Here is a 15,357-nt window from a genome sequence, read left to right on the forward strand (position 1 = left end):
TTCTATGAAGTGACACCAATTAATCCCTGGTCGAAGTGGCGTCATTATCTTCCTCGACTCTCTACCGCGTTCTCCGCCATATGAGAGATTTCTACACATCGGGACTTTATCGTTCCATTCGTTGGTAAAATTGCTCCGTCAGATACGTATAATATCGACGATATTCTACGCGCCAATGCTTCACTCGCCGGTAACAACGGTTTGGAAATTTAAAACGTGAATCAGAGTTTAATGGTGATGAAAATCTCCACTTTCCTCCTGGTTCATTACTTTGGAGATGGTGATGAAAATCCTGTATTCGTTCTCAATAACAATAACCGTCGAAGCTTAAACCCGTTCAATAACCATGACCATCAAATCTTTGACGATTTTGAAAAACGCCGGATCTCTGATTGGCGATAACCAATTCAAACATGGTCGTATTCTGCACTCAGGCAAGCATTTACCGGCGAGGAATGGGCGTAGCAAAAGCCGAATTGTTCATCAAGAAAGAGAAAGGGATATGGAGAAGATTGCAATCGACGATTTGGTGTGGGTTGAAGCAGTTATTTGATAACCAAGACAATGTGTACGTAGTTTTAAAAAGTATATAATATTGTGGAAGGAAAATTTACTTTTTCAGTTGTGGAATAAATATTACGAAACGATGTATTAACAACGAAACGGTGGCATAAAGTTGAAACGGTGGAAATTGGTTTTTAAATTGACACGTTGGAAGTTGGTTTTTATGATGAAACAGTGCCAATTCGTTTTCGTATGGCATAGATAATATATAATATATAAAATGAAAGGGTGTGAGTAAAATCAAGCAAAGGGGGTATGACTTCTAAATAAATGAAACATAACCAAGTTGCTAATTGTATAAGGGTATAATTATTTCAATGGGTTGTAATAATTAATTATCTTTGTTCTTCCATTTGTAAAATATGTAATTTATTTATTTTCATTTGGTATGTAAGTAAATAGATTAGGTGCATTTTATTTTACTAGAAAAATGTATTAGGATAATGTTTTGTAAAAGAATATGCACACAAAAATGTGTTTTTGGTTTTGGCTAATTTTGGGCCTAAAGGACTTCATAGTTCTTAACGGGATTTTAGCCCAATAACCAAAACATATTTTTGAAGCCCAAAGGAGTTTGGAGCTGAATATAAAAGACATTTAGAAGCTCAAAGAAAGTGGAGAAATCACAACACAAGAGGAAGGCTTGAAGCATTTGGATGCGGGATCAAGTGGGAGTTCAACGACACATTACTTGTGTCAATATTCACCCCTTAGGAAGGACCTTTTGGCACACTTATTTCGGCTAACAAGTATTGTCAAAAATAGTTAGCTATGGTTATGCACCTATTGATATGTGTGTTATGCTTGTGTGATTGCTTATTTATGTTGTTTGGGTGATATGTCGATATGCATGCTTAACAAACTAATAATCAACAACAAGCTTAAAATTAGTTCTTAACAACATCACTAAAAGGGTTAATAAAAGGTTATTAAAAGTTAATGATTTTTATAATAAAACGGGTTTTATTAAAAAGAACCTTGAAAATTTGTATTCACTAAGGTAACAAGGATTTGAATACATGCAAATGTATGGTACATAATATTTTCTAAACTAGAATAAATATTAAAAACCCCTTTTATAAAACAAGTCAAACACCATCCTTTTATACAACACTCGAATCACTTGGGAACTTGTTTGAGGGATAAAGGTCACCTAACCACATTTGAGGGAACTTGTATGTTCGAGATGGGTTACCATGTTTGTGGGATAAAGGACTCCTAATCACTTATATGTATAAACTCACATGTGTGTGTAAGTTGGACGACTTGATTTGGAAACCATGTGCTCAGGGTCACCGAAGCATGGCGTACAAAGGTGTTTATGGGATTAAACATGCCAACTAAACATAAAGATGTTTAACCGATCCCATATGGCTAGAAGTTGCAAAGGGTTGCAATCGTCAAACGTTGACTACCTTGTTAATTTAAATAATGGGATAAAAGTCACCTAACCAATATTTAAATGTCACGTTGGATTCTAGATTTTAATTATTAGTTGTCTATGAGACATGAAAGGGTATTAATGATTAAAATAAAATGATATCGAAAATACTAAAATTAAACTTTGTAAAATTTTTTAGATGGCCGCTAACAATTACCCAAATCGTACGTAACCTATCACTAAAAAACAATCCTTGAAAAGGATCGTCTCAACCATAACAACTTCATGAATTGGTATCGAAACTTAAGAATTGTTCTCAAGCAAGAGAGGATATCCTATGTGTTGAACGATCCTATTCCCGATAAACATCTTATGGAAGATGAGGATGCCTATAACGATTGAATTAAGTATACCGAGGATAGTATGCAAGCCTCTCGTCTCATGTTGGAACTATGATTCCCGAGATTCAAAAGGATTTTGAACATCATGAGCGTACGACATGATTACCTAATTGAAGTAAATGTTCCTACAATAAGCAAGGGTAGAGCGCTTCGAAACGGTTCGAGCACTTCATGCATGTCGGATAGAGGAAATCCAATCGGTCTCATCTTATATCGTTAAGATGAAAAAGCCACATTGATCACCTCGAAAGGCTCAATATGGGTAAAAGGGCTTTATCCATTCTAACGATCATTGAGGGTGGCAACAGGAGAAAGGGCATCATCCTGACACCAAGGCAAGTGTTGCAAATGAAAAGGGGCAATTCAAAGGGAAAAGAAAAGAAACGCTAAAGCAGAACCACCGAAACCAAAAGAAAAGAAGGCAAAGGTTACCACGAACGATCCACACTTTGAGTGTGTTGAGATAGGACATTGGAAAAGGAATTGTCCTACCTATCTCAAGGAGTTGAAAAACAAGAGGGATGTGGGGCAAACCTCAGGTACAATCTTTATGATACATATTGACCTAAATGTTATTTCTCCAAACACATGGGTATAAGATACCGGATGTGGAATTCATGTTTGCAACTTGTTGCAAGAGTTCAAAAGAAATAAGCATTACAAGAAGGGAGACATTAGTCTCTTCATGGGCAATGGAGTGAAAGTTCAAGTTGAAACCCGAGGAGACTATGTTTTGAAACTTCCGAATGGTTTGGAAATTGTTTTAAAAATGTTTTGAATGCTCCTAGTTTGACTAGGAACATTATTCAAGTTTCCCTTATAAGACAATATGGTTTTGATTTAAAGTTTGTAAACAATGACATTTATATTTTGATGAATGACATGTTTTACTTTAAAGCTATGCTTTCAAATGGTATTTATGAATTGGTTCATGATATTACATCATTTGATAGTTAAATGTACCAAGCAATCACCAAGAAACTCAAAATGCATTTGAGTGAGACCTATCTTTGGCATTATCTCCTTGGTCATATAAACAGATGTCGCATGTAAACACTTCGAAAGAATGGTCTTTTGGAGATAAATGAAGTTGGTTCATTTGATACATGTGAATCTTGTTTATAAGGTAAAATGACTAAGAAACCCTTTAATGGAAAAGGATAAAAGATTTATTAGGTATCATACATTCGGATGTATGTGGTCCTTTTAAGCCAATGACTAGGAATGGTGAAAGATACTTCATTATTTTACCGACGATTATAGTCGCTATGGTTATGCGTACTTGCTAAGACACAAAGATGAAGTTTTTGAAACGTTTCAGAATCTTCAAAGTGAAGTAGAAAATCAACTCTATTAAAGTTCTTCTTTCCAATAGAGGAGGAATCGAACTCTATTTGGATATGGTTCGATGTATGATGGCTAGGAGCACATTATCTCTATCATTTTGAGGTTACGCTTTGCTCTTCGTGGCCCGTGTATTAAATATGGCCCAAACCAAGAAAGTGGATAAGACACCTTTTTGAAATATGGCATGGAAGGGCTCCATCATTATCATATTTGAAGGTATGAGGTTGTGAAGCTTATGTGAAGCAATACACCCCAAATAAATTGGAAGTACGATCCACTAAGTGTATCTTCGTAGGATATCCTAAAGATGATATAGGATATTATTGCTACGATCCAACAGAGCAAAAGGTATTTGTTGCTCGAAAGGCTGAGTTCTTGGAAGCTAAGTCCCTTGTGGAAGGAATTAGTAGAACAGTGGAACATTTGATGAGGATCGAGAACCACAAGCCGATACACATTTTGTTGATACTAGCACTCAACAAGAGGTTGTTGAAAACGATCAAGTGGTTGATCAATACACACAAAACGTTCGCAGATCTGGTAGAATTAGCAGTCCACCTGAAAGATATGGATTTTTCATGGATGGATGCTACGTGGTAGATTCAGATGAACCAACCACATACCTGTGACACCTGTGTCACTTCAACCATCAAACAAATGCCAAACCAAGGAAATATTGTATTTCATACTTGGGATTTGTATAAATATGTGTATGCTATGCACATATCAATTCTTGTTCAATTTCATACTCTACAACGCTTTCTGGAGAATTATACGCAAACTGGTGCATAAACGTACTCAGTTTAATGCGACAAATACTCCGGGAGACCATCATACACTTAACATACCTTAAATAACCTTTACATAACTTAGAAATAAGTTTTGAAGGCTTTGGTATGGCAAAAACAAGTTAATTCGCTTACAGGGACTAAACTTGACAAACTGCGAAAGTATGCCAATTTGAACTGTAACGAACATTCCGGAACATGTCCATAAGTTAAACATACCATATATATCCTTTACATAGCTTAGAAATAGGCTTTGAGGGGTTTGGTATGCTAAAACAAACTTTTGGATCATTCAGGGACTAAAAGTGTCAAAAAGTGCATAAGTTTGCACTTTCGCGCATAACTCACGTTCTGAATACATCCGGACATCCAAAAATTTATGTAAGCATTATAATATTATGCCTTAGTGTTTGGCATGAGAAAAATCCATTCGTCGCGTCATTTGGATCATCTTTCGCGCTTATGCGCATTCCGTCGTAATTAAGCGAACATCGCGATCGTACGGCCAAACGAACCGACATCCGGAATATTTTTGAGCATATTTCAAGTCCCCTACACTTTAACTTCATCTTAGAGCCTTGAAATGAGGTTAACGGGGCTTAAACGTGCCAAAAATGGGCCAAAATACGTGTTTCTGAAGTGCAGGGACCAAAATTGAAAATTCTGGTCTGGGAACCTTAGGCGGGGCGCGTAAGGATTTGCCAAATCCTTAGGCGGGCCGCGTGAACATGTCTGACAGAAGATTTTGCATTTAATGCAGAATCTGGCCTTTCGTTCGATCAAGGGGCGATGCCTTTTCACCCAACGAAGAGCCAAGGGTCAAGTTCACTGAACTTATCCACTTGGACACATGTACGCACGAGATCAAGGCACGATATTCGATAAAACGATCCTAACGGTTCCACTTTTCCTATAAATACCCCCCCCCTTTAGTGTAAAATTCACAAAATCAGATCTTAGAGCTCTAAGTTGAAACCATTGTTTCATACCTGAGCTATTTGGTCTTGATTAGCACTCGGGGACCCTCCGTAAGTCTTCTTTCGCTCTTTTATTCGCTTTTCGAGTCCGAAAGTCAACGTTTTGTTGACTTTCTGCATTGACCAGCTTATGGTCGATGCGAAGTTCATGGAACTTCATAACGTGAGCGTGATCACGATGGTTATAGTCCGTAGTGACTATACCTACTGATCACCACGTTAACTAGGCCCAGTGACGAGTCGTAGTTTCGGCCAAAATGCGCATTCTTGCGTATTTTGTAACCAAACTACTCGTAGGCATCAAAGCCGTTTGTTTTGATGCCAAACCTGTTTCTAAACTTAGTTAAGCATGTTCTAACATGCTTAGCTCGTCACTTTTAGTTTAGTGCTTATATAGGGTCGTAAGGTAAGCGATTTAAACCATCGCTTATACTTTCGAACCCGACCCATTTGGTCGGTCATTAGGACCCGACCAAACACATTAGGTGACCATAGCTATAACCTTCCGAGGTTATACCGTGTGGTCGCAATGTTAGGCGTCCCGAACGCGTTCTACGCGAACGACGCGTTAGGGTAGCATAAGCTACCTAAACGGGTCGTGATGGACCGTAAGCACTTAGATTAGGTTTCATTTTAGTATGTAGGCTTTGCTAAGCCATATCACACGAGTCTCCATACTCGTTTGGTTTACGAACCCGCGTACTGTCCGATCCTTCCGATTTGGTCCGGTATATTAACATAGCTACCTATTAGGTGTCGTTTGATATCCCGTGATCTTTAGCATTATCTGGTTGTTATACAAGGAACTCAAAGCAATCTCAGGTGAGTACATAGTTCCCCTCTTTTACTGTTTCTGAACTGTTTTGGGGTGAAACATGTGTACCTATCTGTTATTTTCATGATTTCAAAGTATAATTGATTATACATGATAGTATTTATCTTTTGACAAACTAAATGACTATCTATGGTTTAAACACTGATTTCTCAAAAAAATTACAAAAGTAATTGTTGGAATAGTACCTATTTTGTTCACCAGACCGATTGGTAGTATGATATAGCGCTATAGGACTAGACACCCCATTCCTGTTGTCATGGAATGTCTGAAACCAATTCGTTTCTCCATCCAAATAGGGATTTCCTTTGTGGTATCCCTATAGTCTCAAAGGTGTAGTTTGATGCACCAGGTCTGAATGAATTCTTAAATCGCACCTTTAAAGTATATTTTGATATACTCCCAAAAAGTATAGTTTGATATACTCTCATGTGTGGTATTGTACAGAACCAACATATATTTTGTAATCATCCAAAGCATATTGTGATATGTTACTTACATAACTAAAACATGGTTTAATGTGTTATTTATAAATCCAAGGTATACTTGTAATATACTACTGGAAACTATTATTTTGAACAACTAAAGTATATTTAATATACTATCTATCAAACGATTTGGTTTTGGTTAGTGTTTAGATAACGGAACGAGTGTAATGTGATGAAAACATGGTAGATACGCCGCTGGTACTTCTTATATATAAGTGTTTTCATTGCATTACATACCGTGGCGTTATTTAGTACACTTGGGTTAACAATATTGGAACTGAAATATATTTTAATATATTACTTATTCAACTTTCTTAAAACCAAGGTATATTTTATATATACCATAAACGTTTTATTAAAACATTGTTTTTCAAACAAACTTAACTTATACAAACTCATTTTACATGGTTATTCAGTTAACCATACATTATTCTCTTATTTATACATATCATCTGATCCTATCGTTTTTCAAATGATTTACAAGACAAAGCAAAAATACGAGGTTCATGACTAAACATTTTCTCAAACTCAAGTCATGAACTCCGTTTTCACAAAACCTATGTATCTCACAGGCATTTTTATGCTGACGTACCTATTTTTACACATGTTTCAGGTGCTGTCTTGAGATGATTGTTGATGCATGCTACATTTAGGATGGACTCGTGCCTTAGCAACTTTAAAACTTGGAAGATCATAGTTGTACTTATGTGATTGTAATAGAACAACGAGTTCATTTAATCAATAAAACAATATTTAAATTTCCATGTGTTATGAAACAATGATTCTGTTACGACACTCCCCGACGTTTCCGCCACGTTTTGTATGTTCTACGTGGTCGGGGTGTGACAATACCATGATGCAATGTCAAAATCTGATTGTGACAAATGGCTTGAAGCCATGAACGTAGAGATGCAATCCATGTATGACAACCAAGTTTGGGAATTGCTTGTGCCACCTCTTAACTACAAAGTAGTTGGAAGTAAGTGGGTTTTCAAGAAGAAAACTGATATGCATGGTAATTTGGATACTTAAAAAGCAAGACTTGTAGCAAAAGGTTTCACTCAAACTCAATGGGTTGATTATAATGAGACCTTCTCGCCCATGGCGATGCTAAAGTCAATTAGGATATTATTTGCCATACCTGCATATTATGAATATAAGATTTGGCAAATGGATGTCAAAACGGCTTTCCTTAATGGATAGCTTGAGGAAGATGTCTATATGGTTCAGCATGAAGGTTTTGTCGATCCAAAACATCCTAACAAAGTATGCAAATTAAAGAAATCAATCTGTAGATTGAAACAAGCATCTAGAAGTTGAAATCACCGTTTTGATGAAGAGATTAGGGAATATGGATTCATCAAGAACGCTGATGAAGCTTGTGTATATAATAAGGCTAGTGGGAGCATCATCACTTTCTTAGTACTGTATGTCGATGACATTTTACTATTTGGAAATGACATTCCAACCATGGAAGGTATAAAACCTGGCTTGGAAGTTGTTTTTCCATTAAGGATCTTGGTGAAGTCGCCTACATTTTTGGAATGAAGATCTACAGGGATAGATCAAGGCGCTTGATAGGTTTAAACCAAAGTGCATACATTGACAAAGTCTTGAAAAGGTTCCAGATGGAGAATTCTAAGAAAGGTTTAGTACCTATTCAAAAGAGGACAATTTTGAGTGCGTCTCAATGTCCAGGCTCAAAGGATGAGCAAGAAAGAATGAAAGGAATCCCACATGCGTCTGCTATAGGATCCATTATGTATGTAATGATATGCACTGGACCGGACACGTCATGCGCTTTAAGCATGACGAGAAGATACCAGCAAAATCCAAGTAACGGTCATTGGATGACTGTTAAAAGTATATTGAAATACCTTAGAAGGACTAAGGATATGTTTCTAATATATGGGTCTGGTGAAGAGGAACTCGTTGTAAAGGATTACAAGGATGTGAGAATCGAAACTCGTTGTAAAGGGTTACACGGACACGAGTTTCCAAACTGATCGAGATGATTCTCGATCACAATCAGGGTAGCATTGTCCACTACAGAATCAGAATACATCGCCACTTCATTGATCGAAATAATTCATGTGGATCTGCCACTTGTGCCCTAGGACTTCGATATTCTAATGATTGGATTTGATCTATTTCATATTTGGATATTGGAACAATTGTTATTTTAACTCTTTTATGATATTTTGAGTTATGTTCCATTTTAGCATGTTTAAATCCGTGAATAAATTAATTATTCTAAATGTTCGTAGTCGATCATACTTGTGGGAAAAAATATGAATGTAAGACTATTATGAACTTGGATTGGTGGATATTCATTAGGTATGAATATAGAGCAAAGTGTTGCTACCAAGGTTCATATATATTTGTGGGATACAAATATTGGACTGACTCGCTCTCAAATGTTACTGCATGGAATCATTTGTGATTGATCATAGTAAATTTGAGTAAAGGAGAATACCATAGTATCCTCTGACCTGAGATACATATTGGGTCTTGATATTCACCAAATATCATACCTTGACTTAGTTCTTCGCTGTTTGTAATAAGACAGTACATAAGGCTAAGCCCAGGTGTGGTACAATGTGATTGTGAGAGACGTATGTAGTCAAGAAGGGATTTGTTCCTCTTATTCGTTGAGAGTAAGATGTCTAAGGCATGCTAAAGTTAAATCAACGGAGAATGATCACACTATGTATTTGGATTTGACATGACATCTGTAATAAAGGGATAAATGATAGATTCACCTAAATCATGTTCAAGTAAGGGACTTGAAGGGGATGATGTTATTGAATGGCACATATAGTCATACGTATTAGGGGTAGTAAACTGTAGTTAGGTGGTCTTTACTACTTGCATCAATCTTCTATGTATCTTGTGCAAGTGAGAGATTGTTGGATTCTGTATGCCCAAGACACATATTAAATTGATGTGGCTAGTACGTTATGATCCAAGTCGAGTTATACCCAATAACAAGCTAGACAAACACTTATAATATTTATTTATGATATGATCAAACAAATAAATATTAACACTTAGAATATTTAGAAATTGGTTTTCTAAATAATTGCACTTGAGAAACTAATAAATTATATGGATAATTTATTTTGAGAGGGTATTTTATTTTGTTATTTAATGGGTTAAATAACATTTTAAAAGGTTGTATAAGTCTTATAACATGTGATGTTATAATTTTATAAAAGTTATAAAATTAAATAAGACTTAAAATGTTAAAGAATTTTTGAATTTTTTTTTATAAAAATCCATGTGCCCCCCCCCCCCCCCATGGTCTTCCCAAGACCAATTTTGGTCCAATAAGATGACATGCAATTTGCATGGTTAGATGGCCCATGATTGGGTGATTGTGGTGGCAACATATCTCACATCTTTTAGCAAGTTTTGTATGACAAGATTCAAAAGAATGACTTGAAATTTTGCTCTCTAAAAATCCGCCATAGTGTCTCATCCTAGAAGGTTTTTCAAATTTGATTTTTCAAGTGCAAGAAACTTAAGAAAGCTCTCTCTAATTTTCGGCCATGTATGGTTGATCAAGAGGGAATTTTCAAGCGAGTTACAAGTGTAAAATCCTAGCTAAACTTAAAGTGTTTGTTGGAAGGCTTGAGGTATACAAGCTTGAGGTCTTCTACACTTGAAGATTACCATTCAAGAAGCATCATCTTCTTCACGTTTTTACTCCTTGGAAGGTAGTATTCTTGAAACACCATATGGTTGTGTTTTATTTTGATAGCATGCATGTTCGTATATGGATCCGGGTATTGGGTTTTACATATCAAATGAATTTTATATCTTGTAAGTAACATGTTTTAAATAATTTTTCCGCTGCGTTTTGATTTTATATGGATGAAATCACTTTGATAAACATGTGAAAAACCCAACAGAACTGTCTTTTGAATCGACATAAACAACTTATCCAGGACGACTGCAAAATAGCATACCCCCCATTCGCGAATTGCTGCATTTATTTGAGTAAGAAATCGACTCAATGTAGACCCTTGGTGGATTCCTACCTCCACAAGGAAGAAATCAATATCCCCCTACAGGCGCCCGGACACTAGTTTCAGTATTGTCATACTAGTCTCAGGTACACATCTACCCTCCAAACTATCCCAAATCAGTTTACGTGGCACACTGTTGTATGCTTTTCAAAGTTAATGAACATCATATGTAAATCTTGCTTCTTCTCCTTATACTTTTCTAACAACCTCCTTAGAATGTGCATCGCTTTCGTAGTTGACCGTCCTACCATGAAACCAATTTGATTTGCCATGATTTGAGTCTCTCTTATAATTCTAGTCTCAGTAACCCTCTCCCATAATATCATAGTATGACCTAGAAGCTTAATCCCTCTGTAATTCCCACAACATTGTGTGTCACCTTTGTTTTTATATAAGAGCACTACGACGCTACTTCTCCATTGATTTAACATTTTTCCAGATTTAAAAATAACGTTAAGCATTTAAAATGATCACACTTGTGTAATTCTTTTGAGCTCTCATACTAGATAAATGTACCGACTTTATTTAAGTTGGAGACTTGTAAGATGTGTTTGGTCTCGGATATTTTTGTTCAAGCGGATAGCCTCACTTCGGTCCAATGGTCATGGAAAAGGGAACCGGGTTCGGACGTTGAATTAAGGGAGATGCAGGAGCTTATGGAAATTATTCGATATGTGTCTCTTAACAAATGTATAAATGATTGGAGATGGGAAGGGGATACAACTGGGTGCTTCACGGTAGCTGCAGTGAGAAGGTGGCTTGTCGAAAATAATGCAGAAGGTGGTGATATAGTGCTCGATTGGTATAAGTGGATACCAGATAAATGTAATATATTTATGTGGAGAGCTTTGTTGGACCGTCTTCCTACAAAAACGACGTTAAGTAGAACGGATATTCACATGGAAAATACATTGTGTGCTTTCTGCGAGGATGGAGAGGAAACGGTGGTTCATGTATTCACTGGATGTGGTTTTTCGATGGGGGTGTGGGATGCTATTCTAAGATGGTGTGGTATTCCTAATTTTTTTGCATTTAGCTTAAAATATGTGATGGATATGCCTAAGATAAACGGATTGTCCCCTGTGCGAAAGGAAATTATTAGAGGGGAAGTTAGTTATAACTTGTTGTTGGAGGATTTGGAAAGTAAGAAATGATCGAATTTTTGAAGATAACCGACGCACGGTGGTAGAGATTGTTACGGATGTGAAGGCGATTACGTTCTTATTGTTTAGTAATAGACACAAATGCAAGGATAGAGATTGGAAGTCTTGGTGTAATCTGCTTTTAATGTAATGTTGTTTTGCGGCCCCTCTTCTCCGTCTTGGAGTTTGGGTGGTGTTTGCGTGTTTTAATGAAATTCACTAAAAAGATGTGAGTTAAAGAAGGTTTACCAATCATGAACCCACTAAATGTCAAATCATAGTTTTTTACTTGTCAGACATCACAATTGCGTCTTCTCCTTAATAGACCTGTTTTTAGTTGCTATTACGGATGTAAAATTGATGATAATTAAACATTTTAATACTAGTAAAAAGCATTTTGTACATGAACTACATACCTATTTTAAATGTTGAATTATGCACTTAAAAGACTCCTAAATATCCTACTTTAAGACCTCATAAACTACATACGTGTATTGTATTATGTGTGTATTTTATTAAAAACATGTTTTATATATGTGTAAGAATCGTAAGAACAGATCATCTGAACCATTGATAGTTTAAATTAAGGGTTATGGTTGATTATAAATAAAACCCTTATAATTAAAAATTAGTACTAACAAGTTAGAGGTAATTATGTAAAATTGCTAGTCATTTGACATTTTCAATTAAATACAAATTCCACTAAGGTTTTTTAAACTAAAATAACTTTTATATACTTCATTATTTTTTTAAAAAAATATACCATAAAATCAAGTATTTTTTTATCTTTAATATGAGTACCATATTGCTATACTTTTTTTTTTATTTATAAAAGTAACTTTTAAAAAAGTTACCAAAAGTTGTTTTATAATTGTGCTGATTATGTGTTAATTACATTATAATTGCCCATTGAGATATTTCATAAAATTTGTTAAATATTCTTCTCATAAGATTTTATGCTGCTTGAAGGTGATTTGAATCAGCACTTTGAAAACTAACCAACACATGTATTAACAACATTTTAAAAACATACCAGCACATATGATAACAACACTTTAAAAACATATCAGCACATGTGCTAACAGAACTTTAGAAACATACTAGCACATGTGTAAACAGCACATTAAAAACATATTGAAAAAAAATAAGTAGCACATGTTTTAGCAGCACTTGAAAAACAAGCACAACAGGGAATTAAATTTATTTTTTGCTGCACTTGAAAAACAAGCACAACAGGAAACTAAATTTATATAAATACACATGCTAATTGCGTAATGGAAAATTAATTTCAAGTTTTTATTTTAATTTATCTGTTTATTTCTTTATTTGAATTCTTGGTACTTATCTTTATTGACTTTTATCTTCGTTTAAAACAATCATATAGTTGTAATAATTTGTTACAAAGTGCTGATTAACAAATTGCCTGTTGTTGGCGGAGATTGTGCTGATTAACAAAGTGCCTATTGTTGCGATTTGTGAAGATTGTGCTGATTTACAAAGTGCCTGTTATTGAATATTTTCAAATTTTGATTTGAAATAGTGCATGAATATAGGGAATAATTAAAATTTGAAATTAATTAAATTCAGAAAACAGAGTGATGAAGTCTAAAATACCCTTGTCTAGTTTTTTGAATGAAGAACACATGTCTAATAGTGATTGATTCTTATAGTTATTACACATATTGAGATTTAATATATCATATTTAGAAAGATTAGTATGCATTGCCTTTGAATTAAATAGTGGTCATATCCTCGTTTGCATACATATCTGTTGAAAGAATGTGATATACAGGCTTTCATTTATTGGGTTTAGACATTCTAGCTGGGCTTGTTAATACCTGTTGGGCCTAACTTGTGGGCTTTGTTGTAACTAATTCTTTGGTTGTTTAAGTTTGTTATAACAGTATATTGGGCCAGATATTTTGGAGGGTTGAAAGTGAAAATCTGAGGGCTTATGTTGACAAGTTCTGGATCTGTTGGAGGCGTTGTGGAACATATGATCAAGAGGAGTATAAAAGAGACTTCTCTCTCTTCATTATTTACTTTCTCTGTATAATCACTTTCATCTCTTTAGATCTAGGGTTTTGTTCATCTTTCTCCGGTTGTATTGTTGGTTTCTCTCATCTGTTTGAGAGATCTGTTGCAAGTATTGGTATAGATGATCATCAGTGGATGATCATCAAGACGGTTGTATCGTTCCTGTTTGTATTGATCTTACGATTGTAAGATCTTAGGGTTTGGGGGGTACTTTTTTGGTTTGGGTTAAATAAGATTTTGTCACTTTGTTTTGTCGCTATTTTGTGTTGTTCTTGTTGTTCATGTTACTGAATCATCATAATACCATAGTTTTTAACATGGTATCAGAGCTATGAGCTCCTGTTGATGATCTGTTTTGTATATCCGCTGCATTTTTGATCTTGTGTCTCTGATTTGTTGTTCTTTATTGTTGTTTTGTTAGGGTTTCTGTGCTCGGAAATTTTTGGTGATACCAGATCTGGTTAGATCTGGTTGTTCTTGGTGGTGTTCGACGAAACCCTAGCTTAGGGCTGGATGATTTGTTAACAGATCTGTTTAGATCTGTTCACTATTTGAAGATTCTTTGTACCCTCTTTGTGTCAAGACTTCTGCGTTGGTCTCTAGATCCTAGAAGATCTAGGGCAAACTGACCAGAAGGGTTATTTTGTGTTTTCTTTGCATCAGATCTTGTAGTTCTTGAAAACTACAGATCTGGTGATCTTGGAGGTTGCACCCACTGTAAGCTTGTTCTATCTCTCTCTTTTATTTCTGTTGATTGGTATAGTTGAAGTCGGGGTAGTGAGGACCGGCACATATATTTGTTCTTGGTTGTTATTGGTTGTCTAGGATAGATTGGCTCCTGAGTAAAGGCTTGTCCAGGCACCTTTTGAGTGATGAACCTGGAATCTGGTCCCTGACTCAGTTTCGCCGTTGTGTTTTTTGATTATTTGTTGATTGTTTGTGTGTTTGCTGTTGTTACCTGTTGTTGTTTGTTTGAATATTTGGTGTCTTATTGTTGTTGTCATTATGCCTCCTGAACCTGCTCCTAGCACTTCACAGACATTGATTGGTAAATTGGATATAGGAGATCCATTGTACTTACACCCTAGTGACTCTAGTAGTTTGACCATTGTTAGTATTAAACTCAAAGGTACTGAAAATTATGCTGTGTGGTCCAGTGCCATGAAATTGGCTTTAGAAGCCAAAAATAAGTATGGGTTTATTGATGGTAAGGTAGAAAAATCTAAGGATGATGATATATTAGCTGCTCAATGGGATAGGTGCAATTCAGTTGTTCTTACTTGGTTATTGAATTCCATTTCAGAAGAATTATTTCTTGGACAAGTTTTTTCTAAACTAGCTTCTGAAGTTTGGAATGATTTAAAAGAGT

At 35.5% G+C, this 15,357-nt stretch overlaps 1 protein-coding gene across 1 annotated transcript; it reads left to right on the top strand.

The window, feature by feature from the left end:
- Window positions 1–11,354: 11,354 nt before the first annotated feature.
- Window positions 11,355–11,963, top strand: LOC110913948. Its single transcript, XM_022158765.1, has one exon. The coding sequence runs from the start codon at window positions 11,355–11,357 to the stop codon at window positions 11,961–11,963; it is 609 nt and encodes a 202-aa protein (XP_022014457.1).
- Window positions 11,964–15,357: the final 3,394 nt, after the last annotated feature.

This window comes from Helianthus annuus, chromosome 15, assembly GCF_002127325.2.
Source record: "Helianthus annuus cultivar XRQ/B chromosome 15, HanXRQr2.0-SUNRISE, whole genome shotgun sequence".
Lineage (NCBI taxonomy): Eukaryota > Viridiplantae > Streptophyta > Magnoliopsida > Asterales > Asteraceae > Helianthus > Helianthus annuus.